This window comes from Cherax quadricarinatus, chromosome 2, assembly GCF_038502225.1.
Source record: "Cherax quadricarinatus isolate ZL_2023a chromosome 2, ASM3850222v1, whole genome shotgun sequence".
Classification (NCBI taxonomy): Eukaryota; Metazoa; Arthropoda; class Malacostraca; order Decapoda; family Parastacidae; genus Cherax; species Cherax quadricarinatus.
In genome coordinates, this window is record NC_091293.1 from 22,397,883 (window position 1) to 22,422,421 (window position 24,539).

General features: G+C 39.2%; 1 protein-coding gene across 2 annotated transcripts in view; it reads right to left on the minus strand.

The window, feature by feature from the left end:
• Positions 1-24,539, minus strand: part of LOC128693601 (zinc finger protein on ecdysone puffs) — a gene marked incomplete at its 3' end in the record, with an annotated part of 206,026 nt that overhangs the window by 43,780 nt on the left and 137,707 nt on the right. For both annotated transcript variants that reach the window (XM_053783400.2, XM_053783399.2), the window contains 1 exon segment: positions 8,425-8,530. In XM_053783400.2, the coding sequence (XP_053639375.2) occupies positions 8,425-8,530 (106 nt within the window).

Consider the following 24,539-nt stretch of genomic DNA (forward strand, 5'->3'; position numbering starts at 1 on the left):
CAAGTACTATAACGAGGGATGAGGATATGAATGGGCAGCGATATAGTGAACTGAAATTGAGGCTAAGAGTAATCTTCATTAATCCCCAGTGCATAGTGTACAATATATGGCATGATTATATAGGAACAAAGTATAAGTGGCACTAGCTAATTATTGCCAGAAGTGGATAGAGAAGTGGAAATAAACAACCAGATGAGTATTAAATTGTAGCATAATTAATAAAACAAGTGATAAGGGGCATAGACGAGAAGTCAAATGCCCTTACCATGTGAAATGTCCCTCCCTTAACCCTTTGAGGGCCCAGAGGCCAAATCTCAGAGTGACAGCAAGGGTCCAAGAATTAAAAAAAAAAAAATAAATAAAAAAAATCTTACGAAATGGTAGAGAATCTTTTTCTCAAAGTAATAAAACAAAAAGTACAAAATTTGATGGAAACTTGACGAAATTACACTCTTGCAAATTTTGATGCGTCAGCGATATTTATGCATCGGCAATTTTGCCAACTTTGACTCCCATTCACATTATTCCAGCTGACCAAATTCTCAGCTATTTTGCTAGTATTACTTCCATTTTATCAATTGAGCACAAGAAATCACCCAGTCAACTGTTTCAACTATCCAATAAAGTGATCAGAAGTTGCTAATTTGGCCAATATAACACAGTTCAAAATATTCCAATTTCAAAATAGGGTCCAGGGTAATCAATGCAGGCATTCCTGGCACCAAACTAACATTTCCTCTGTTCATTAATTATGTTTTCAAGCTTTACAAAAGAATTCCATTTTGATTTTTTATTCACACCAAAAAATGGAAGATTTACTGTTATGCAATGTTGTGATAATTGTATAAATAATAACAGCACATTTGTGAACGCATACAGGGTCCACCAGCTGTGTAGTATTAGACGTGTGATGTCATTTGTTTACTCTTGAACATCAGCAAAAATTAAACATTTCCGCTACTTTGAGCTCAGTTTCAAGCCATTTTCATTACTAAAACTAATAAAAATCATTTCTATTTCTGTAATATATCCTCCACTCTATCAAATGAAACCAAGAAATCATGAACATAACTGTAAAAACATACAAAAAGACACTGCAAAATCAGTTTCAATCCAAAATTACGGTCGCAGTTTTTCCCCTCATTATGCACTGCGTGCTCCAGGATTTGCTTTGTGTGGTGCACACTTACCACATAGATGTATTCTCTCATATCTAGGCCCAAATTTACCGCTCACAGCTTATCTGAGTGAGCTGAGCTCATGACGTACAGATCTACAGCTTGGACCCTGACTTCAATGCCGTAGATCTATGGGACGGGCCCTCAAAGGGTTAACCTCTTACCACCGATCCCCTCGCACCCATTGTGAAGGCCATCCCCACACCCACCCCAAACCTCTCTCCTCCGACCACCCCCAACCAGAGGGAAGGGTATTTCCCCCACGTGCACCCACACCTACCCTCTTTCCACAGATCCCCACCTCCCAGGGTTCCCCTCTTCCTCCAGCCCTACCCTCTTTCCAGGGGACACAGATGGGCAGCAAAATGGGACATACCAAACCAGGCATCAGCCCAACAGGGCCACATAAACAATCAGGCAAAGTCAGTACTGTAGAAACTAAGGGTATGTACTCCAGGGGCCATACCAGGTAGTACATCACCAGTGATACTAAACACAAAGCAAAATGAAACATCTCAAATGGCAATTCCTGCTTCATATTTGCAAACATTCAGGGCCTGAAATCAAATAAAAATGACAAAGTTAGTTACGTCAGTGGGCTCCTATTAAAGCAACTACCATGTTTGGGGCAGTTACAGAAACACACTAAGGATGTTTTGGATGGAGAGATAGGAACAGAAAACTATAACATGCAGCGATGTGATAGAATTAATAGGTCACAAGGATGAGTAGGGCTATGTAAGAGATACTTTCTGTTGCACAGAAGTCTGGGCCCAACTCTTCAAATGATGTAGTAGGAATCCTAGGCCTCAAAGGTGAAAATAGGAATCTGGTAATTATCCCATATACAAACCACCATCAGCAACTGCTGAGGAATTCACAGATCAGTTAAGGAAGATCGATAGCTATCTGGATAGGCTAGAAAATCTCACACCAAATATTTTAATCCTTGGAGATTTTAATCTCCCACATGTAAAATAGCGCAATGCAATGTTATACCAGAAATATCTCCGGGAAGCACCCTGGCTCAACAAGCACATACCAGGGAACTAATGATGCTTTGTGAAAAGTACTCATTGAACCAACAGATAACTGATCCCACTAGAAATGAAAACACCCTGGATTTGATATTCACAACAACGAGAAGCTAATCAAATACGTAACAGGTACAAAAACAACATACTCTGATCACAACATCACAGAAGTACAAATGAGTATAAACTCAGGGTTAGGGACCTGCATGACTAATGTTGGAGATGGTATGTTCAGTAAGTTTAATTTTAATAACCATAGAACTGACTAGAAAAAATAAACCAAGAGCTATCAGACATAACCTGGGAATTAGACATAAGTGCCCTAAATCCCCACCAGTGTCTAGAGAAGCGGAATACAGAAGCATGCAAGGTATGTATGAAGCATGTACCACTGAGGAAACCCAGATCAGATATAGAGCATAGGAGATGGTACAAAAAAAGAAAACAGGTTACTGAATTCCTTAAAACCATGAATATACTGCAACAGAGGAAAGACAGGCTTAGCCGAGAGATCACTGAATTTGAGCAAACACTTAGCATGTCATACCTAACAGAAGAAGTACAAAGGGAACAAAGGGCCATATAGGATATTCCAAGAAACCTAAAATATTTCTATTCCTATGCAAAATCCATGCTAAAAACTACTTGTAGAATTGGACCATTATTGAGAGGAGATTTGTATACTGACGAACAGGAAATGAGTGAAATCCTAAAAGAACAGTACGAGTCAGTATCAGCAACCCACTAAATGACAGCAAGGTAGAATATGCAGATATATTTTTCACTCCAGCAGAAGACAGCACAGACCAACTAACCGACATTAGTACAAATCCCATAGATTTCAAAAAAGAAATGGACAACATGCCCACTCCCTCAGCACCTAGACCAGATTCATGGAATGATCTATTTATAAAGAAGTGCAAAGTACCACTAGCCCTCAGTATTCTCTGGAGGAAGAGCTTAGACCTAGGTGAAATACCGGAGGTCTTAAAGAGTGCAGACATAGCTCCTTTGCATAAGGGAGGTAGTAGAGCACTAGCTAAAAATTACAGACCAGTAGCCCTAACTTCTCACAAAAAAATCTTCAATGAGCGATGAGACGGCAGACTACAAATTTCATGGACCAGTACAACCAGCGTAACCTGAACCAGCATGGTTTTAGAGCAGGACGATCAGACCTGTCACAGCTGCTGAACCATTATGACAGAATTACAGAGGCATTGGAAGATGACCAAAATGCAGATGTGGTTTACGCAGATTTTGCAAAGGCATTTGAGAAATGCGATCATGGAGCGACAGCGCACAAATTGAGGGCCATGGGCATTACGGGGAAGGTAGGCAGAAGGATTTTCGGGTTCCTAACACACACAACACAAAGTAGTAGAAAACAGAGCAAGTTCCAGCATCAGCAAGGTCAAAAGCTCAGTGCCTAAAAGCACTGTCCTGGCACCACTGCTGTTTCTCATCCTCATAGCAGATACAGATAATAACACCCGTCACATTTTTGTATCATCATTTGCAGATGACACTAAAAAAAAGCATGAAGTCACTACAGCAGAGGACACTAAAACATTACAGGAAGACATAAGCACTGTTTTCCAGTGGGCAGTGGAGAACATCACGTTCAATGGTGATAAGTTCTAGCTGCTTAGGTATGGAAAGAATGAAGAACTCAAAAGGAAAACTATATACAAAACTCAATAGGGTCACCAAACAGAACGAAAGAAACATGTAAAAGACCTGGGAATATTATCTCAGCTGACCTTTCTTTTAAGGAACATAAGATGAAGTGAAAGAGTACTTGTGGTTGGGGATCTCAGTGCTAAAGTAAAGAGTACTTGTGGTTGGGGATCTCAGTGCTAAAGCAGAGTACTTGTGGTTGGGGATCTCAGTGCTAAAGTGGGTAAAAATGTTGCGGAGGTAGTAGCAGGTAAATTTGAGATGCCAGGGGTAAATGAAAATGGGAAGCTTTTAACTGAGCTATGTACAGAAAGAGGTTTGGTAATAAGTAACATATTTTATGAAAAAGAGGATAATAAGTATACAAGGTATGATATAGCACATAATGAAAGTAGATTGTTAGATTATGTATTGGTGGATGAAAGGTTAATGGGTAGGCTTCAGGATGTACATGTTTATAAAGGGGCAACTGATATATCGGATCATTATTTAGTTGTAGCTACAGTTAGAGAAAGAGGCAGATGGGACAAAAGGAAAAATGGCACCAGCAAGTAAGAGAAAGGTGAAAGTGTATAAACTAAGGGAGGAGGAAGTTAGGGTGAGATATAAGCAACTATTGGCAGAAAGGTGGGCTGGTGCAAGTATGAGTAGTGGGGGGGGGGGAGGGGGGGTTGGAATAGTTTTAAAAATGCAGCATTAGAATGTGGGGCAGAAGTTCGTGGCTATAGGAGGGTGGGTGCTGGAGGAAAGAGGAGTGATTGGTGGAATGATGAAGCAAAGGGTGTGATAAAAGAGAAAAAGGCAGCTTATGAAAGGTTTTTACAAAGAAGTGTTATAAGAGCAGAGTATATGGAGAGTATAAGAAAGGTGAAGAGTGGGGTAAGAGTGTGTAAAATGAGAGCAGATGACAGAGTGGGAGAGGCAGTGTCAAGAAAATTTGAGGAAAATAAGAAAAAATTTTGGAGCGAGATAAACAAGTTAACCCTTTGACTGTTTTGGTCGTATATATATATCTTACAAGCCATCGTGTTTGGCGTATACTCATAAATTCTAGCGGCTTCAAATCAAGCAGGAGAAAGCTGGTAGGCCCACATGTGAGAGAATGGGTCTGTGTCGTCAGTGTGCACCTTATAAAAAAAATCCTGTAGCACGCAGTGCATAATGAGAAAAAAAACTCAGTGCTTTTTTTAATTAAAATGCTGAATTTGTGGTCTATTTTTGTATAGTATTTATGGTTGTATTCTCGTTTTCTTGGTCTCATTTGATAGAATGGGAAACATATTATAGAAATAGAGGTGATTTTGATTGGTTTTACTATGAAAAGAACCTTGAAATGGAGCTCAAAATAGGGGAAATGTTTGATTTTTGCCGATGTTCAAAAGAAAACAAATGATGTCATTTTCCAATAAATGTCCAACTAGCCATTCTAATATGCACTCATGATTGGGTTGACATTATTTATATAATTATTACAATATTGCAGTAGTCTGCATAACAGTAAATCTTCTACTTTTTGTTTAAATAAAAATTCAAAATAGAAAGCAAGAGTAATATCAGAGGGGCCTGGAGACATGACTGATGAACAAAGAAAATGTTATTTTTGAGCCAAGAATGTCAGCATTGTTCATTCTGACCCCTATTTTGAAACTGTCATTTTTTTTAATTTTCGTGAAACTGGCCAAATTACAAATTTCTGACAATGTTATTGGGTAGTTGAAATCGGTAAATGGGCAGTTTCTTGTACTCAATCGATAGAAAAAAAATGGAGTTCTAAAGAAATAGCTACGAGTTTAGTCGACTGGAACAATGGAATTAGCCGAAAATAGGGCTCAAAGTGGGCGAAATCGCCGATTCATAAAGATTGCCGAGGTCGCTAACTTCGCGAGAGCGTAATTCCATCAGTTTCCCATCAAATTTTGTTCTTTTGGTGTCATTACAATCGGGAAAATATTCTCTATGATTTCATAAGAATTTTTTGTGTGTGTGTGTGTGTGTGTGTGTGTGTTTTCTTTTTTTTTTTTTTTTGCAACACCAGGAGACACCTCAGGATTTGGGGTTGCGACAGTCAAGGGGCTAAGAAAGCCTAGGGAACGAATGAATGTGTCAGTTAAAACACAGAGTAGGGAGTTAGAAGATGGGAAGCTGGAGGTATTGGGTAGATGGCGGGAATATTTTGAGGAACTTTTAAATGCTGATGAAGAAAGGGAGGCAGTAATTTCATGCACTGGCCAGGGAGGTGTAACATCTTTCAGGAGTGAAGACGAGCAGGATGCGAGTCTGGGGGAAGTGTGCGAGGCATTACGTAGAATAAAAGGGGGTAAAGCAGCTGGAACTGGCGGGATCATGAAAGAAATATTAAAAGCGGGGGGATGATGTAGTGTTGGAGTGGTTGGTATTTTTGTTTAATAAATGGACGAAAGAGGGGAACGTACCTAGGGATTGGCAGAGAGCATGTATATTTCCTCTATATAAAGGGAAGGGGGACAAAAGAGATTGTAAAAATTATAGGGGAACAAGTTTACCGAGTATACCAGGAAAAGGGATTCAGGTAATCCGGTTATTTTTATATAGTCAGACTTGAGTACTGGAAATGGGAAGTACAATGCCTGCACTTCAAAGGAGGGGTTTGGGATATTGGCAGTTTGGAGAGATGTTGTATACCTTCATGCATATATGCTTCTGAAGTGTTGTGTTCTGGGCACCCCTGCAAAAACAGTGATTGTGTATGAGTGAGGTGAAAGTGTTGAATGACTACGTATTTTCTTTTTGGGAATTTTCTTTCTTTTTGGGTCACCTTGCTTCGGTGGGAGATAGCCGACTTGTTGGAAAAAAAAAAAAAAAGATCATAATAGCCAGGAAGATGACTGGGTGGGTATTGAGAACTTTGAAAACAAGGGTAATAATGCCAATGGTGACATTCTTCAAATAGCTAGTGCTCCCTCATTTAGAGTACTGCTCAGTGCTCATGGCCTCATTCAGAGCAGGAGAAATATCAGGGCTGAAACGAATAGATCGTTTACGGCTCACAGTGAGCCAGTAAAGCACCTAAATTACTGGGAACGCCTTCAAGTCTTGAACATGTACTCCTTGGAGCGGAGGAGAGAGAGATACACAATATATACCTGGAAAGTACTTGAGGGCCTGGTCTCAAATCTGCACACTGCCATAACATACTGGAGTGAGAGATATGAGAGGGAGTGTAAAATAAACCCAGTGAGGAGCAGGGGTGCAGTGAGGACAATAAGGGAACACTATCAACATCTGGTGTCCCAGACTATTCAACATCTTACCAGAAGATATGAAAACATGGCTGGAACAAGTGTAGAAGCTTTCAAGAAGAAACTGGACAAGTATCTTCACCAGATCAACTAGGCTGTGTTGGATGTGGGGCAGCAGGCCTCCAGCAGCAACAGCCTGGTTAATCAGGCAAGCACCAGACGAGCCTGGCCCATGGCCGGGCTCCAAGAGTAGTTAAACTCTCGAAGCTCTTCAAAGGTATATCAAAGGTAAAGATAAAGGACAGTTGCCAGAGATCTGGAAGACGGAAAATGTAAGTCTCAATGTTGATGAAATTAGAAAGATATGAACTCTAGACTAGTTTCTCTGACATGCTAACCTTGCAAAATAATTGAGAAGATTATCAGGAGTGTGGTAGAACACACAGAAATGGTTTCGAAAATAATAACCACCATGGGTACAGAGATGGCTCGGGTAAAACCTGAAAGGGCAGCCATTAAATAATAATGTACGTACTCTGGTGGATCAAAAAATACATGGGGAAGCAAACAGAGTGACTCTCAAGGCAAAGATGTCAGAATGAGAGAGTAACTAGGATGGTTCTACAAGGATCAGTATTACAACCAGTACATTCCCGATAGAATTGACTTAGATGTATTCCTGTTTGCTGAATTAGAGCTAAAGAATAAATAGGTGAATGTTAAAGACTCCAAATAGATTTGAACAAACTGCAAGACTGTGCAGGTAAGTGGTTGAGTGAATTCAACCCTAGCAAACAGAAGGTTATAAAGACTGAGGAAGGGGGCAAGATGACTGGACATTGAGTGTAGACCTGCAGAACAGAGGGCAGACCTCAAAGAGAAAAACCTGGAATTCCTAGATGCTCCTATCAAATGAATAACCTATGAACCTAATGCCCATCTAGGAATTGTGGTTCTTATGGGCCCATTATGCAACATATGCCAGGCCCATCTTAAAGAGTATACAGAACAAGAATAGAATCCACACCTGTAAAAGCACATTAAACAACTAAATAAGGAGCAGATGTAATGAGGCTTGTTCCAAAGCAAAGAGGTACAAACTATGAGGAGATTCTAATGAAATTTAATCTAACACTAGAAGACAGAAGAAATGGAGAGATAACATATACAAAATACTCAGAGGAATTGACAGGGTAGACAAGGCATGCTTATAATAAGAGAATCTGAACATGCAAATGTAAGATTATTTGAAAACATTTGGCTAGGTATAAAACAAAATATTAAAACTCTTAAGCAAACCATAATGAAATGTACCTTCTTGGTTTTCAGTTCCTTTTCTTCATCATTCTCAGCAGTATCCATTTCCTCTGCATTTTCTTTGTCATCACTTGTTTCTGTATCTTTGTCATCTTTAGCTCCACTGCAAAACAATTAAGAAATTCATAATCAATTCTTCTTCGTCTTTCAACAAACTGGCAGTATCCCACTGAGGCAGGATGACCCAAAATGAAAAACAAGTTTCTCCTTTTAAATTTAGTAACATGTACAGGAGAAGGGGTTACTAGCCCTTTGCTCCTGGCATTTTAGTCACCACTATGACGTGCATGACTTACAAAGGAAGAATTCTGTTTCGCTTCCCCATGGAGAAATCATTTCTTATAGCCTCAAAATTACTAAAAGTATTCTACAATAAGGGGTTTAAAACAATTTACAGAATGAGATTTTCAAATGTATCATTCTGTTACATACTTACACACATGCATCGTATTCACACTGGTGAATGCTACACAATTATCATTTGACAGTGGAAATGCTATACACCTAAAAGATAAATTATGAAAAATTTCTTCATTAATTTTGAGCTTGTACAGTAAGGTAGCATTGTTAAAACTGAATTACTAAGAATATCACATGCTAAGCACAAACAGAAAGCAAAATCTAAGCAATGAATGGTAAAACAAGAAAAAAAATTGAAACCAGGAAAATACAATCTGAATAGTAAAGGCTTCACGATTTATTAATTTTGAAAAGGATCAAGCTTCCTTCACATGAAGGATGCAAGAACTACATTGGTACAGAAATAATTACTAAACTAAACTTCACTATAAACAAAACGAGAATAATGTCTAAGTCACACGCACATTATCTAAACCAACATCAAGTGGAAATAGTTTTTTGCTACTCAAGCTCAATAATATATCAAAACCAATCTGAATTATTGTGAAGCAGCCGATATATAAATCAACTATTTTCTTAAAACAAAAAATGCAGCATTAACTCTATAATGAAAAGAAAATGTAAAAGGAGAATTTTGACAATTTATTTGCTGTAGAGGAAACTAAGAAATCACTTAATACGAGTGAGCATTAAATAAAAAAGTAGTTGCTTATAAATTCAAGCAAAAATAATCACTGAAACTACCAAAAATTGCAATAATCCAAACCTCTTTAGTTTTGCTATTACAACTGCACTGCCACAGACCATGTACCGATTTTTTTTTTCCCCAACTACTGGGAGCTACACTAAATTAACAGTCCACTGACCATAAAGAACATCACATTATGACAAGTTTGCAACATAAATGGTTATAAATGTTTCAACTTACAATTAGTTAACTTTTGATATATGGAAACACAATTGATCCTGAGCTCAATCGAATATCTGCAACACCAGAAAACTGTGGCCAGCTTCCGTTAATGCATAAACTACTATAAATATCCTATTCTCAACCAAACTCCCAAACAACCACTATTCTGCTCAATGGTGCTAGAGTGAGATGGGCGAGTCAAAAGATCAGTTGTTCAAGACACTTTTATACTCACACATTCTGATTTGGAAGTTTCATAAAAAAAAATACCAATATACCACAAAGAACAGACCAGTTCTGTCTCGCAGAACTGGTCTTCCTTTTGCTTGCCTATTTCACTTTGAAATTTGCCTTAAATCACCCATTATATTCAAGCGATTTTAAAACTTTGAATAAATGCTCTAACTCACTTAACCTTAGATTGTCGGAATCTTTATTTATACAGAACTTGAAACATGAGCTGAATAAAAAAGAAAAATATATTAAACTCTTCACTGCTAATAGCCTGCCATACTTTACCACAGAAGAAATGTATAATAAAACTTTATTTATATATATATATATATATATTTATTTTTTTTTTTTTTTTCAACAAGTCGGTCGTCTCCCACCGAGGCAGGGTGACCCAAAAAAAAAGAAAGAAAATCCCCAAAAAGAAAATACTTTCATCATCATTCAACACTTTCACCACACTCACACACTATCACTGCTTTTGCAGAGGTGCTCAGAATATAACAGTTTAGAAGCATATACGTATAGAGATACACAACATATCCCTCCAAACTGCCAATATCCCAAACCCCTCCTTTAAAGTGCAGGCATTGTACTTCCCATTTCCAGGACTCAAGTCCGACTATATGAAAATAACCGGTTTCCCTGAATCCCTTCACTAAATATTACCCTGCTCACACTCCAACAGATCGTCAGGTCCCAAGTATCATTCGTCTCCATTCACTCCTATCTAACACGCTCATGCACGCTTGCTGGAAGTCCAAGCCCCTCACCCACAAAACCTCCTTTACCCCCTCTTTCCAACCCTTTCGAGGACGACCCCTACCCCTCTTTCCTTCCCCTATAGATTTATATGCTTTCCATGTCATTCTACTTTGATCCATTCTCTCTAAATGACCAAACCACCTCAACAACCCCTCTTCTGCCCTCTGACTAATGCTTTTATTAACTCCACACCTTCTCCTAATTTCCACACTCCGAATTTTCTGCATAATATTTACACCACACATTGCCCTTAGACAGGACATCTCCACTGCCTCCAACCGTCTCCTCGCTGCTGCATTTACCACCCAAGCTTCACATCCATATACATACATACACATACACACACACACACACACACACACACACACACACACACACACACACACACACACACACACACACACACACACACACACACACACACACACACACACACAGAACTAGAAGCTAAAGCTTAACCCTTTCAAGGTTGGTGCCATGCTAGTACGGCTTGCATGCCAGGGTTGGTGTCGTACTAGTATGCATAAATTCTACCGCCTTCAAATCCAGCGAGAGAAAGCTGGTAGGCCTACATATGAAAGAATGGGTCTATGTGGTCAATGTGCGAAGTATAAAAAAAAATCCTGCAGCGCACAGTGCATAATCAGAAAAAAAAACTCCGACCGTGTTTTTGGTTTAAAACAGCAACTTTGCAGTGTATTTTCGTATGCTATTTATGGTTGCATTCTAGTTTTCCTGGTCTCATTTTATAGAATAGAAGACATATTACAGAAATTGAGATGATGTTGATTGGTTTCACAAAGAAAAGGACCTTTAAATTAAGCTCAATGTAGCAGAAATGTTCGATTTTTGCCAAAGTTCAAAAGTAAACAAATCAAGCCAAGCATCCAATACACATCAACTGGCGAGTCTAATATTCTCTCACAAATGCGCTGATATTATTTATACCATCTCTACACAATTTCTACACTAATGCAGTAGACTGCATTAACAGTAAATCTTCTGTTTTTTGTGAGAATAAAAATTCAAAGTGGTAAGCAAAAGAAATGTAACACAGGCCTGAGGACGTGACTAATGAACAGAGGAAAAGTTATTTTAGTGCCAGGAATGTGTGTCTTATTTATTCTGGACCCTATTTGGAAATTGGCATCTTTCGAAATGTGTGAAATTGGCAAAATTGCCAATTTCTGACCACTTTATTGGATAGTTGAAATCGGTAAATAGGTGGTTTCCTGTACTCATTCGATAGAAAAAAATGGATTTCTAGCAAAATAGTTATGATTTTTGTCGACTGGTACATTGGAATTGGACGAAAATAGGGCTCAAAGTGGGCAAAATCACCGATGCGTAAACATCGTCGAGACCACTGACTTCACGATAGCATAATTCCGTAAGTTTTCCATCAAATTTCTTACTTCTGGTGGCCTTATGATTGAGAAGAGATTCTCTACCATTTCACAAGAATTTTTTTTTTTTTTTTTTTGAAAAATTTCCAACCCTGAGAACAAGTTTAGGAGAGGGCCTGCCAACCCTGAAAGGGTTAATAACTGTAAAAAAAATTCAACTTGTCACTTTTAATGATTTGCCATAGTTTACCATTAAAAATCATATAGGAAACCTGATATGTGTAACAGTGATCAGCTTTAGTAATATTAATACTCTCTTTAGATTTTTTCTCCTAGAATTCTTGTTTGTCTGCATAATATTAAGAAGACTGTTTGGTCAATATTATCAAGAAATGTACCTTGATTATTTTATTCAAAGTCAAAGGCTTTTTTTTTTTTTTTTTTTTTTTTTTTTACAAAGGTTACAACGTGTGATCACATTTTATAAATAGTCAAGTACGTATAAAGAAAGCCACTATCATGCCGGATCATATCGGGCAGACTAATCCTAATACAGGTCGGCCATCACTAATCCTGCAATCAGTAACCCGGTTCCATCAGTAATCTGGCACGAATTTCGGCTAGCATAATTTCAAATTTCCGGGGTCACCACACTAACCTGCCGCTACTGTTTGGTGGTGCTACTTGCTGCACAAGTCATTCAAAATTTCTTTTTCTCCATTTATTGTTATAACCTGCTCACTTTTAGCCCTAGCCATGGTTCCAACAAATAAAAGAAATGCTTCTTGTCGTGTAGCACATACACAATACATTGTCCATAAAAGATGAGGTGGCTCTGAAGGCACTGTCGGTCGCCATGAGCTCACCTCACTCACATAAGCTGTGATGGGTAAATTTGGGCATATATACGAGAGAATAGGTCTGCATGGTAAGTGTGCACTATAGAAAAAAATTCCTGCAGCACGCAGTGCATAATGAGTAAACACATAGACCACATTTATCGTGAAAAACTGGCTTTGCAGTGTACATGTATTTTCGTATGGTTTCTATGGTTGTATTCTCATTTTTTTTGGTCTCAATTGACAGAATGGAAGATATACTACAGAAAGAGATATGATTTTGATTGGTTTCATGATGGAGGGTACCTTGAAATTGAGCTCAATGTAGTGGAAATGTTCAATTTTTGCCAATGTTCAAAAGTAAACAAAAACGCATCCAACCGGCTGGTCTAATATGCAATCACAAATTGGTTGACATTATTTATACAATTAGTACAATAATGCAGTAGTCTGCATAACAGTTAATCTACTTTTTGTGTGAAAAAAATTCAAAATGGAAAGCAAGCGTAATATAAGAGGGGCCTGGAGACGTGACTAATGAACAGAGAAAATGTTATTTTAGTGCCAGGAATGTCTGAATTGTTAATTCTGGATCCTATTTTGAAATTGGCACCTCTGAAAATTTGTGTGAAATTGGAAAATTACCGATTTTTGACTACTTCATTGGTAGGTGAAATAAGTAAATGGTCAGTTTCTTGTACTCAATCAACAGAATAAAATGAATACTAGCGAAATAGCTACGAGTTTTGTATATTGGAACAATGCAATGGGCCAAAAATAGGGCGAAAAGAGGGTGAAATCGCCAATGCGTAAATATCGCATTCTAACCTAACCACTCTGTAATCCAGCAATATCACTATTCCAGTATCCTACAGGTCCTGATGATGCCAGAATAGCAGTGGTCAACCTATACTTAAATGCTACTTAACCTTTAAATTGTCCAAAAGCAGATCTACGTTTTCACTGCAAGCGCTCTAAATATTTCGAAAAAAAATTTTTTAAAGAGGGCAACTTTTTGAGTGTAATAGGACAAAAAAAAATTAGGGTCAGTAATTGCCGAGATATAAAGCTGCGAAGCTGGTGCTGGATGCTCACCTGAGAGCAACATGGAGTCCTGCCGCTTGCAGAGATGTTGCCGATATACCTTTTTTTTATCTCGTTTTTATTTTAATTTATATAATTTTTATGTAGGTAGTAGGTTGGTAGACAGCAACCACCCAGGGAAGTACTACCGTCCTGCCAGATGACTGTGAAACAAAAACCTATAACTGTTTTGCATGATGGTAGGATTGCTGGTTTCTTTTTCTGTCTCATAAACACGCTAGATAACAGGGATATCTTGCTACTCCTACTTACACTTTGGTCACACTTCACAGACACGCACATGCATATATATATACATACATCTAGGTTTTTCTCCTTTTTCTAAATAGCTCTTGTTCTTCTTTATTTCTTCTATTGTCCATGGGGAAGTGGAAAAGAATCTTTCCTCCGTAAGCCATGCGTGTCGTATGAGGCGACTAAAATGCCGGGAGCAATGGGTTAGTAACCCCTTCTCCTGTAGACATTTACTAAAAAAGAGAAGAAAAACTTTATAAAACTGGGATGCTTAAATGTGCGTGGACGTAGTGCGGATGACAAGAAACAGATGATTGCTGATGTTATGAATGAAAAGAAGTTGGATGTCCTGGCCCTAAGCGAAACAAAGCTGAAGGGGGTAGGAGAGTTTCAGTGGGGGGAAATAAATGGGATTAAATCTGGAGTATCTGAGAGAGTTAGAGCAAAGGAAGGGGTAGCAGTAATGTTAAATGATCAGTTATGGAAGGAGAAAAGAGAATATGAATGTGTAAATTCAAGAATTATGTGGATTAAAGTAAAGGTTGGATGCGAGAAATGGGTCATAATAAGCGTGTATGCACCTGGAGAAGAGAGGAATGCAGAGGAGAGAGAGGGATTTTGGGAGATGTTAAGTGAATGTATAGGAGCCTTTGAACCAAGTGAGAGAGTAATTGTGGTAGGGGACCTGAATGCTAAAGTAGGAGAACTTTTAGAGAGGGTGTGGTAGGTAAGTTTGGGGTGCCAGGTGTAAATGATAATGGGAGCCCTTTGATTGAACTTTGTATAGAAAGGGGTTTATAGGTAATACATATTTTAAGAAAAAGAGGATAAATAAGTATACAAGATATGATGTAGGGCGAAATGACAGTAGTTTGTTGGATTATGTATTGGTAGATAAAAGACTGTTGAGTAGACTTCAGGATGTACATGTTTATAGAGGGGCCACAGATATATCAGATCACTTTCTAGTTGTAGCTACACTGAGAGTAAAAGGTAGATGGGATACAAGGAGAATAGAAGCATCAGGGAAGAGAGAGGTGAAGGTTTATAAACTAAAAGAGGAGGCAGTTAGGGTAAGATATAAACAGCTATTGGAGGATAGATGGGCTAATGAGAGCATAGGCAATGGGGTCGAAGAGGTATGGGGTAGGTTTAAAAATGTAGTGTTAGAGTGTTCAGCAGAAGTTTGTGGTTACAGGAAAGTGGGTGCAGGAGGGAAGAGGAGCGATTGGTGGAATGATGATGTAAAGAGAGTAGTAAGGGAGAAAAAGTTAGCATGTAAGAAGTTTTTACAAAGAAGTGATGCAAGGAGGGAAGAGTATATGGAGAAAAAAAGAGAGGTTAAGAGAGTGGTGAAGCAATGTAAAAAGAGAGCAAATGGGAGTGGGTGAGATATTTTCAACAAAATTTGTTGATAACAAGAAAAAGTTTTGGAGTGAGACTAACAAGTTAAGGAAGCCTAGAGAACAAATGGATCTGTCAGTTAAAAATAGGAGAGGAGAGTTATTAAATGTAGAGTTAGAGGTATTGGGAAGATGGAGGGAATATTTTTGAGGAATTGTTAAATGTTGTTGAAGATAGGGAAGCTGTGATTTCATGTATAGGGCAAGGAGGAATAACATCTTGTAGGAGTGAGGAAGAGCCAGTTGTGAGCGAAGTTCGTGAGGCAGTAGGTAAAATGAAAGGGGGTAAGGCAGCAGGGATTGACGAGATAAAGATAGAAATGTTAAAAGCAGGTGGGGATGTAGTTTTGGAGTGGTTGGTGCAATTATTTAATAAATGTATAGAAGAGGGTAAGGTACCTAGGGATTGGCAGAGAGCATGCATAGTTCCTTTGTATAAAGGCAAAGGGGACAAAAGAGAATGCAAAAATTATAGGGGGATAAGTCCGTTGAGTATACCTGGTAAAGTGTATAGTAGAGTTATTATTGAAAGAATTAAGAGTAAGACGGAAAATAGGATAGCAGATGAACAAGGAGGCTTCAGGAAAGGTAGGGGGTGTGTGGACCAGGTGTTTACAGTGAAACATATAAGTGAACAGTATTTAGACAAGACTAAAGAGGTTTTTGTGGCATTTATGGATTTGGAAAAGGCGTATGACAGGGTGGATAGGGGGGCAATGTGGCAGATGTTGCAGGTGTAAGGTGTAGGAGGTAGGTTACTGAAAGCAGTGAAGAGTTTTTACGAGGATAGTGAGGCTCAAGTTAGAGTACGTAGGAAAGAGGGAGATTACTTCCCAGTAAAAGTAGGCCTCAGACAAGGATGTGTGATGTCACCGTGGTTGTATAATATACTATTTATAGATGGGGTTGTAAGAGAAGTAAATGCGAGGGTCTTGGCAAGAGGCATGGAGTTAAAAGATAAAGAATCACACAAAGTGGGAGTTGTCACAGTTGCTCTTTGCTGATGACACTGTGCTCTTGGGAGATTCTGAAGAGAAGTTGCAGAGGTTGGTGGATGAATTTGGTAGGGTATGCAAAAGAAAAAAATTAAAAGTGAATACAGGAAAGATTAAGGTTATGAGGATAACAAAAAGATTAGGTGATGAAAGATTGGATATCAGATTGGGGGGAGAGAGTATGGAGGAGGTGAATGTATTCAGATATTTGGGAGTGGACGTGTCAGCGGATGGGTCTATGAAAGATGAGGTGAATCACAGAATTAAATGAGGGGAAAAGGGTGAGCGGTGCACTTAGGAGTCTGTGGAGACAAAGAACTTTGTCCTTGGAGGCAAAGAGGGGAATGTATGAGAGTACAGTTTTACCAATGCTCTTATATGGGTGTGAAGCATGGGTGATGAATGTTGCAGCGAGGAGAAGGCTGGAGGCAGTGGAGATGTCATGTCTGAGGGCAATGTGTGGTGTGAATATAATGCAGAGAATTCGTAGTTTGGAAGTTAGGAGGAGGTGCGGGATTACCAAAAAACTGTTGTCCAGAGGGCTGAGGAAGGGTTGTTGAGGTGGTTCGGACATGTAGAGAGAATGGAGCGAAACAGAGTGACTTCAAGAGTGTATCAGTCTGTAGTGGAAGGAAGGCGGGGTAGGGGTCGGCCTAGGAAAGGTTTTTTTGTACAGTGCCTGCACTCTGAAGGAGGGGTGTTAATGTTGCAATTTAAAAACTGTAGTGTAAAGCACCCTTCTGGCAAGACAGTGATGGAGTGAATGATGGTGAAAGTTTTTCTTTTTCAGGCCACCCTGCCTTGGTGGGAATCGGCCAGTGTGTTAATAAATAAATAATAATAATTCAGGTATACACAAATACAGTTACATAGATTATCATACATAGCAGTGTATGTATAGAGAACCTAGGATAACCCAGAAAAGCCAGACAAAGTGACTTATTTCCAGTACCTGGCTTGGCATTGCCATATATGATTTTTGGTAAATATTTTTTTTTCTCGGTTGTTTGTTGGGCTATCTCATTGAAACTTGGGCAATGTATGATGGAAAGGTGCTTCTTAACGTACAGTGGTCCCTCGTTTTTCGTAATTAATCCGTTCCTGGAGAAGCTACTATAAACGAAATTTACGATTTACGAATCAATTTTCCCCATAAGAAATAATGTAAATACAATTAATCCGTTCCTGACACCCAGAAGTATTAAAACAAAAAAATTTTTTACATGAAATATACATGTAGTACATAAACAATACAATGGGAAATGATGAATGAAACATTAACAGCATAACACTTGCCTTTATTGGAGATTCTTCTTAGTGTATGGGAGACTGGAGGAGGAGAGAGATTGGATTGTTTACAGTTTGGAAGGGGAATCCCCTTCCAGCAACACCTCAGGTACCAATTGCTTCTCTGGGGTTGCTTCTCTTCTCTGTTTCTTAATGCCACTAGGACCACCTTGAGAGTCACTCTAGTCCTGTCTCGCAAAGTACTGTGGAGAGAGCTCTGTTTCTGCCATCTCTTTAACACTTCCCTAAAATGGCCCAAGACTTTGTTACTGTACATATTTCTCACCTTCTTTACCACAGGCTTGGCACTAGGGGCTTTCTTTGGAGCCATGGTAGCTTATTTAGTACTTGCAAGCACTAAAATGAGTGGAATATTATGAAATATTTCGTAGGAGCACTTGAGGGGACCTTCACTCACTGGTAAACAATGCCAGACTGGCTGGGTAGGGAGGCCTCCCCGGCTCACACCGTGCGTACGCGTCCTGGACGAACTACTATTCGCGAGTCAACCTATGAAAATTGAGTCCATGTTTATACAAAAATACCCCTATGATTGGCGAAATTTACGATTGCCGAGAACTACGAAAAACGAGGGACCACTGTACAACAAAAATAAAAATGACGGACGATAAATAAGGAAGTTCAGTTCTCAGTCATTAGCTGCCTCTTTGCAGTATACATATTTTCGTATGGTTTTTATGGTTGTATTCTCAATTTTTTTGGACTCATTTGATAGGAGGGAAGATATATTACAGAAATAGACATGATTTTGATTGCTTTCATGACGAAAAGTAAATTGAAATTGAGCTCAAAGTAGCGGAAATGTTCGATTTTTGCCGATGTTTAATGAACTGTACAAGTCAAGTTGGTTAATTTTATTAAGTGTATTCTAACCTAACCACTCTGTAATCCGGCACACTACAGGTCCCAATGATGCCGGATTTGTGATGGAGGACCTGTACAGGTTTTAGTTTCACTCACTTGGCAGGACGGTAGTACCCCCCTGAAAGAGTTGCTCTAAACTAGTTAGAGGATTTAGCAAGTAAAGCCCTATATTTTTTTTGCAGGCAGGAGACATTTTGCTGATACTGGTAAAGAATTCCAGATTTTCGTGCCCTTATATGCATTGCATTTTCGCATAGTGCGAGACGGACACAAGGGCTTTGTGCTTTGTGTTATTGTGGGTTCTGTTCTAGTTATCAAGGAGAAGTTTCAGCGAAGAGTTTATATTGTAGTTTAATGCTCTGCATGCATGTGCGCACGCGCGCACACACGCGTGCACATGCACGCACACACAAATGGGCACACACACGCACGCGCACACAGTGAACAGACGGTTTTCGTAATTAATCCATTCCAGAGAGTGACTAAACCCGAATCTGACTATTTCCGAATTAATTTTCCCCATAAGAAATAACGGAAATCTAATTAATCTGTTCCAGACACCCAAAAGTATTAAAAATTTTTTTTTTTACAGGAAATAAACATTTCCCTATACAGAAAACAATGAGACATGCAGAATAAAACAATACTAAAATGACACTTATCTTTATTGAAAACTTATTGATGAGTGATGAGAAGGGAGGAAATGAGAGGATGGAGGTGTAGTATTGTTCGGAAGGGGAATCCCCAATCCATAAGGACTTCAGGAACCAAGTCCTTTTCCAGGGTTACTTCTGTTCTTTGGTTTTTAATGCCACTAGGACCAGCTTGAGAGTCATTGGACCAGTCGCTCAAAAAAAGTGTTCCAGAGGTGTCCGTATCTGGCATTTCTTTGAATCTTCCCGAAAATGGGACACAACACTGTCACTCTACATGTAGCCAACACAGCCTGCAACAGTTTTGTCAGGGTGAAGTTCATCCATAAATGTCTGCACCTTTGTCCATATTGCACAAATCTCCTTAATCTTTGAAGAGGGCACATTCCTCCATCTCTCTTCCTCCTCCTCTGAAGCAATTTCCTGAGCTGTGGTCTCTTGCTGATGCAGATGAAGCTCTTGCAGCTCTGTAGTGGTTAGCTCCTCATCGTGGTCCTCCACCAACTCTTCCACATCCTCCAAACTCAAATCCAACCCCATGGAATTCCCCTAGGCCACAATACTTCCCACAACTGGCATAGGCTCCTCAGGGTCAGCCCTAAACTCTTCAAAATCCCTCTCTTGTACACACTGTGGCCACAATTTTCTCCAAGCAGAGTTCGAAGTCCTGGAAGTCACTCCCTCCAAAGCCTTACCTATAAGGTTTATGCAATGGAGGATACTGAAGTGATCTTTCCAGAACTTTCTTAGGGTCAATTCAGTGTCTGAGGTCACTTCAAAGCATTTTTGAAACACTCCTTTGGTGTACAGTTTTTTGAAATTTGAAATGATCTGCTGGACTATGGGCTGGAGGAGAGGAGTGGCATTAGGGGGCAAGAACTTCACTTTGATGAAACAAGATTCCTGCACCATTTGCTCTTCCAAGTCTGGAGGATGAAGAGGAGCACTGTCCATTACCAGGAGGCACTTGAGTTCCATTTTCCAGGAGGCATTTCTTCACACTGGGGTCAAACACTTCATTGAACCAATTAAGGAAAATGTCCCTCGTGACCCATGTTTTACCGTTTGCCTTCCACATCACACACAATTTACTCTTGGCAACTCTTTTTCTTGAACACACTGGGATTTTCATAGTGATACACCAGTATAGGCTTCACTTTGAAATCTCCCACTAGCATTACTACAGAACATGAGTTAGCCTGTCTTGCATAGGCTTGTGTCATGGGAGTGCCTTTTCCTCCTGTGTAATGTAGGTCCTCTTTGGCATTTTCTTCCAAAACAGGCCTGTTTTGTCACAATTGAACACTTGTTGGGGTTTGAATTGTTCAGCCTCTATGTACCCCTTCAATTCCAGGACATATTTTTTAGCTGCATTTTTTCAGAACTGGCAGCCTCACCATACCTCACCACACTGTGTATGTCACTATGCTTCTTAAATCTCTCAAACCAGCCTTTGCTGGTCTTAAATTTACCAATATCAGCACTAGTTCCAGGAATTTTCTTTATTGGCTGCATAATACTATCTCCTGATAATTGTTTCCTGTTGATCCGCACCAACAACAGTCTCTCCACATCTTCCAGTATTTGCGATCTCTGTTTTGTAAGCATATTTGAACCTTTCACAACAGCAGCTTCCTTGATTTCCTTTCTCTTGGCCACGAAAGAAGCGATGGTTGTACAGAGTTTGTTATACAATCTGGCCAACTCAGTGACACGCACTCCACTTTCATATTTTGCAATGATGTCTTTCTTGAATTCTATAGTGTTTCTCACCTTCTTTACCAAAGGGATGGCACTAGAAGCTTTCTTTGGCCCCAAGGTGGCTTATTTAGCAGTTACAAGCACTAAAAAGAATGGAATAGTACGAAATGTATTGTATGAATACGTGGGATCATCCTCACTGGCTGGTAAACAATGACACACTGCCTGTAAATGGTGTGTCTGGCTGCTCGGGCCGCACGGACAAGTTCTGGATGAATGACAATTACCAAGTTCAATGACGATTACCAAGCCAATATTTTGACGAAAAAACACGACTATTTTCAAAAATTATGAAATCCGACGACTACGAAATCCGGGGGGGTCCACTGTGTACACACACACACACACACACACACACACACACACACACACACAAAATTATGATTAGCAATGCTCCCATCACTAAACATAATGAAGGAAAATTTCTGGGTCTGTTCTTTGACAGCAACTTGAAATTTAACATCCACAACATTACAAAAAGTGTCCAAAACAGTTGGCATCCTCTCCAAGATATGTTATGTACCTCAAACAGCACTATTTTCAGTATACTACACACTAATCTATCCCTGCCTTATCTACACTATTTGTGCCTAGGGATCCACAACAACAAATCCCCTCTAGTTAATAACAACTCAACAAAAGGACACAGAATGAATGATCACTCAATCTACTACCAAACAACACACTCCCCCTGCTCTTCAAAGACCTAAACCCACTTACCATACAAAACATTCATTCTTACTACTGTTCATTCTACATTTATATTATTATTATTATTATAATCAAGGGGAAGCGCTAAACCCGGAGGATTATACAGCGCCTGGGGGGGATGTGGAAGGCATTCAGGCTTAATTCGGGGAACTGGAGCACAGATCCAATTCCCTAAATCAAGAGCCCCTCACCAACATCAAGGAACCTTCCTTGAGGGGTCTACATTTATAGAACAATAAATTATAATATTAACCCTGACGTGAAACACTTCCTTGATAGCTGCAACAGAACCCATAGAAAAAATACAAGACGCAAAAATCTCTGACATACACTGTGTCTGGCTTAATATTTGTGAAAACTCCCTGCCAGAAATTTCCAGAGCCTCTATCTGCCAGCATCTTCAAAGCAATTGAAAAAAAAAAATCCTTTCCCTAAAATATCCTAACAACTAAATGTTAAAATAATGTGTTAATATGCTAAACAATTCTCTCAACCAAACATGATTTTTTTTTTTTCAACAAACCGGCCGTATCCCACCGAGGCAGGGTGGCCCAAAAAGAAAAACAAAAGTTTCTCTTTTCAAATTTAGTAATTTATACAGGAGAAGGGGTTACTAGCCCCTTGCTCCCGGCATTTTAGTCGCCTCTTACAACACACATGGCTTACGGAGGAACAATTCTGTTCCACTTCACCATGGAGATAAGAGGAAATCAACAAGAATAAGAACTAGAAAGAAAATAGAAGAAAACCCAGAGGGGAGTGTATATATGTGCTTGTACATGTATGTGTATTGTGACCTAAATGTAAGTAGAAGTAGCAAGACATACCTGAAATCTTGCATGTTCATGAGACAGAAAAGAGACACCAGCAATCCTACCATCATGTAAAACAATTACAGGCTTTCGTTTTACACTCACTTGGCAGGACGGTAGTACCTCCCTGGGCGGTTGCTGTCTACCAACCTACTACCTAGAATATGAAAAAATATATATTTTTATTCTCATTATCTGGAATCCTGATGTGTAATATGATACAAAATGCTAATAAATGTATTATGATAAACAATTCTCTCAACCACAAACATGTGAAAAACTGTATACGTATTCTTATTCATTATATGTAATCATAATCCAACCTTAATTAATACAATGGAACCTCAGTATGCGACCTTAATTCATTCCAGAAGGCTGCTTGAATGCTGCTCTGCTGAGTATTGAACAAGTTCTTCCCAATCAATTTTCTGTTTCGTTGGCTGTTATCACTCATCTTCATAGGCCATTAATAACTTCACAACAGCAGTAGCAAACATTGACTGGCACACTGAGCTAGAAATCTATACAGATATTGACGAATGTATTAATAATTTTCTAAAAAAGACCCAATACCTCTATAACAAGCACTGCCCTAAAAAAACTAAACAGATGACAGCTAAGAGACTGAACAGTCCCTGGCTAACACCCAGCATTCTCAAATCCATAAATACAAAACACCAATATGAAAAACAGTACAGAATGGGTCACATAACCAGAGACCAAACAAAACGTTACTCGTCAATCCTAACCAGCCTGATAAGAAGGGCAAAAAAATTGTATTATGAGAACAGATTATCCAACTTACGAGGTGATATAAAAAAGACCTGGAAAACCCTATCAGAAATTCTAGGATAAAAAAAGATATCACGAAATAGCGAAATAAAATTAGCAAAATCAGATGAACCCCAACTCCCACCAACAGAAACAGCAAACAGACTCAATGACTTCTTCTCCACTATAGGACAAAACCTTGCCAATAAAATCCCAAGCTCAGATACCCCACCAAATGACTACCTCACCGGCAACTACCCGAACACACTGTTCCTAGCTCCGACTAACCCATACGAAGTCTCCCTTATTATCAACACACTAAAAAACAAGGCAGGAGATTTAAATACCTTACCACCCTTTATATACAAAAAAGTGTCACAAGTGCTATCACCAATCATTGCAACACTCTTTAACAAATCCATTGAATCCTCCACCTTCCCTACAGTACTCAAAATAGCAAGGGTCACCCCGATCCACAAAGGAGGAGACCAAACAGAGTTGAATAACTATAGGCCAATATCCAACTTACACCCTCTCTCAAAAATCTTTGAAAAATTAATTCATAAACGAATCTACTCCTACCTTATCTCCCAAAACATACTCAACCCCTGCCAATTTGGATTCAGGCCTAATAAAAATACTAATGATGCTATTATACACATGCTAGAACATATATACACTGCAATAGAGAAAAAAGAAGTCCCACTGGGGATCTTCATTGACTTACGTAAAGCTTTTGATACAGTTAACCATGACTTGCTCCACGTAAAATTGTCACACTATGGTATAAGAGGGCACTCCCTCAACTACCTCAAGTCATACCTCAGCAACAGAAGCCAATATGTGTATGCAAATGGGGCAAACTCTTCTGCACAACCAATTACAGTTGGTGTCCCACAGGGAAGTGTCCTTGGCCCTCTTCTCTTTCTCCTATACATAAATGACCTACCAAATGCTTCGCAATTACTCAAACCCACACTATTTGCAGATGACACTACATACGTCTTCTCCCACCCGAGCCCAGTCACGCTAGCCAATACTGTAA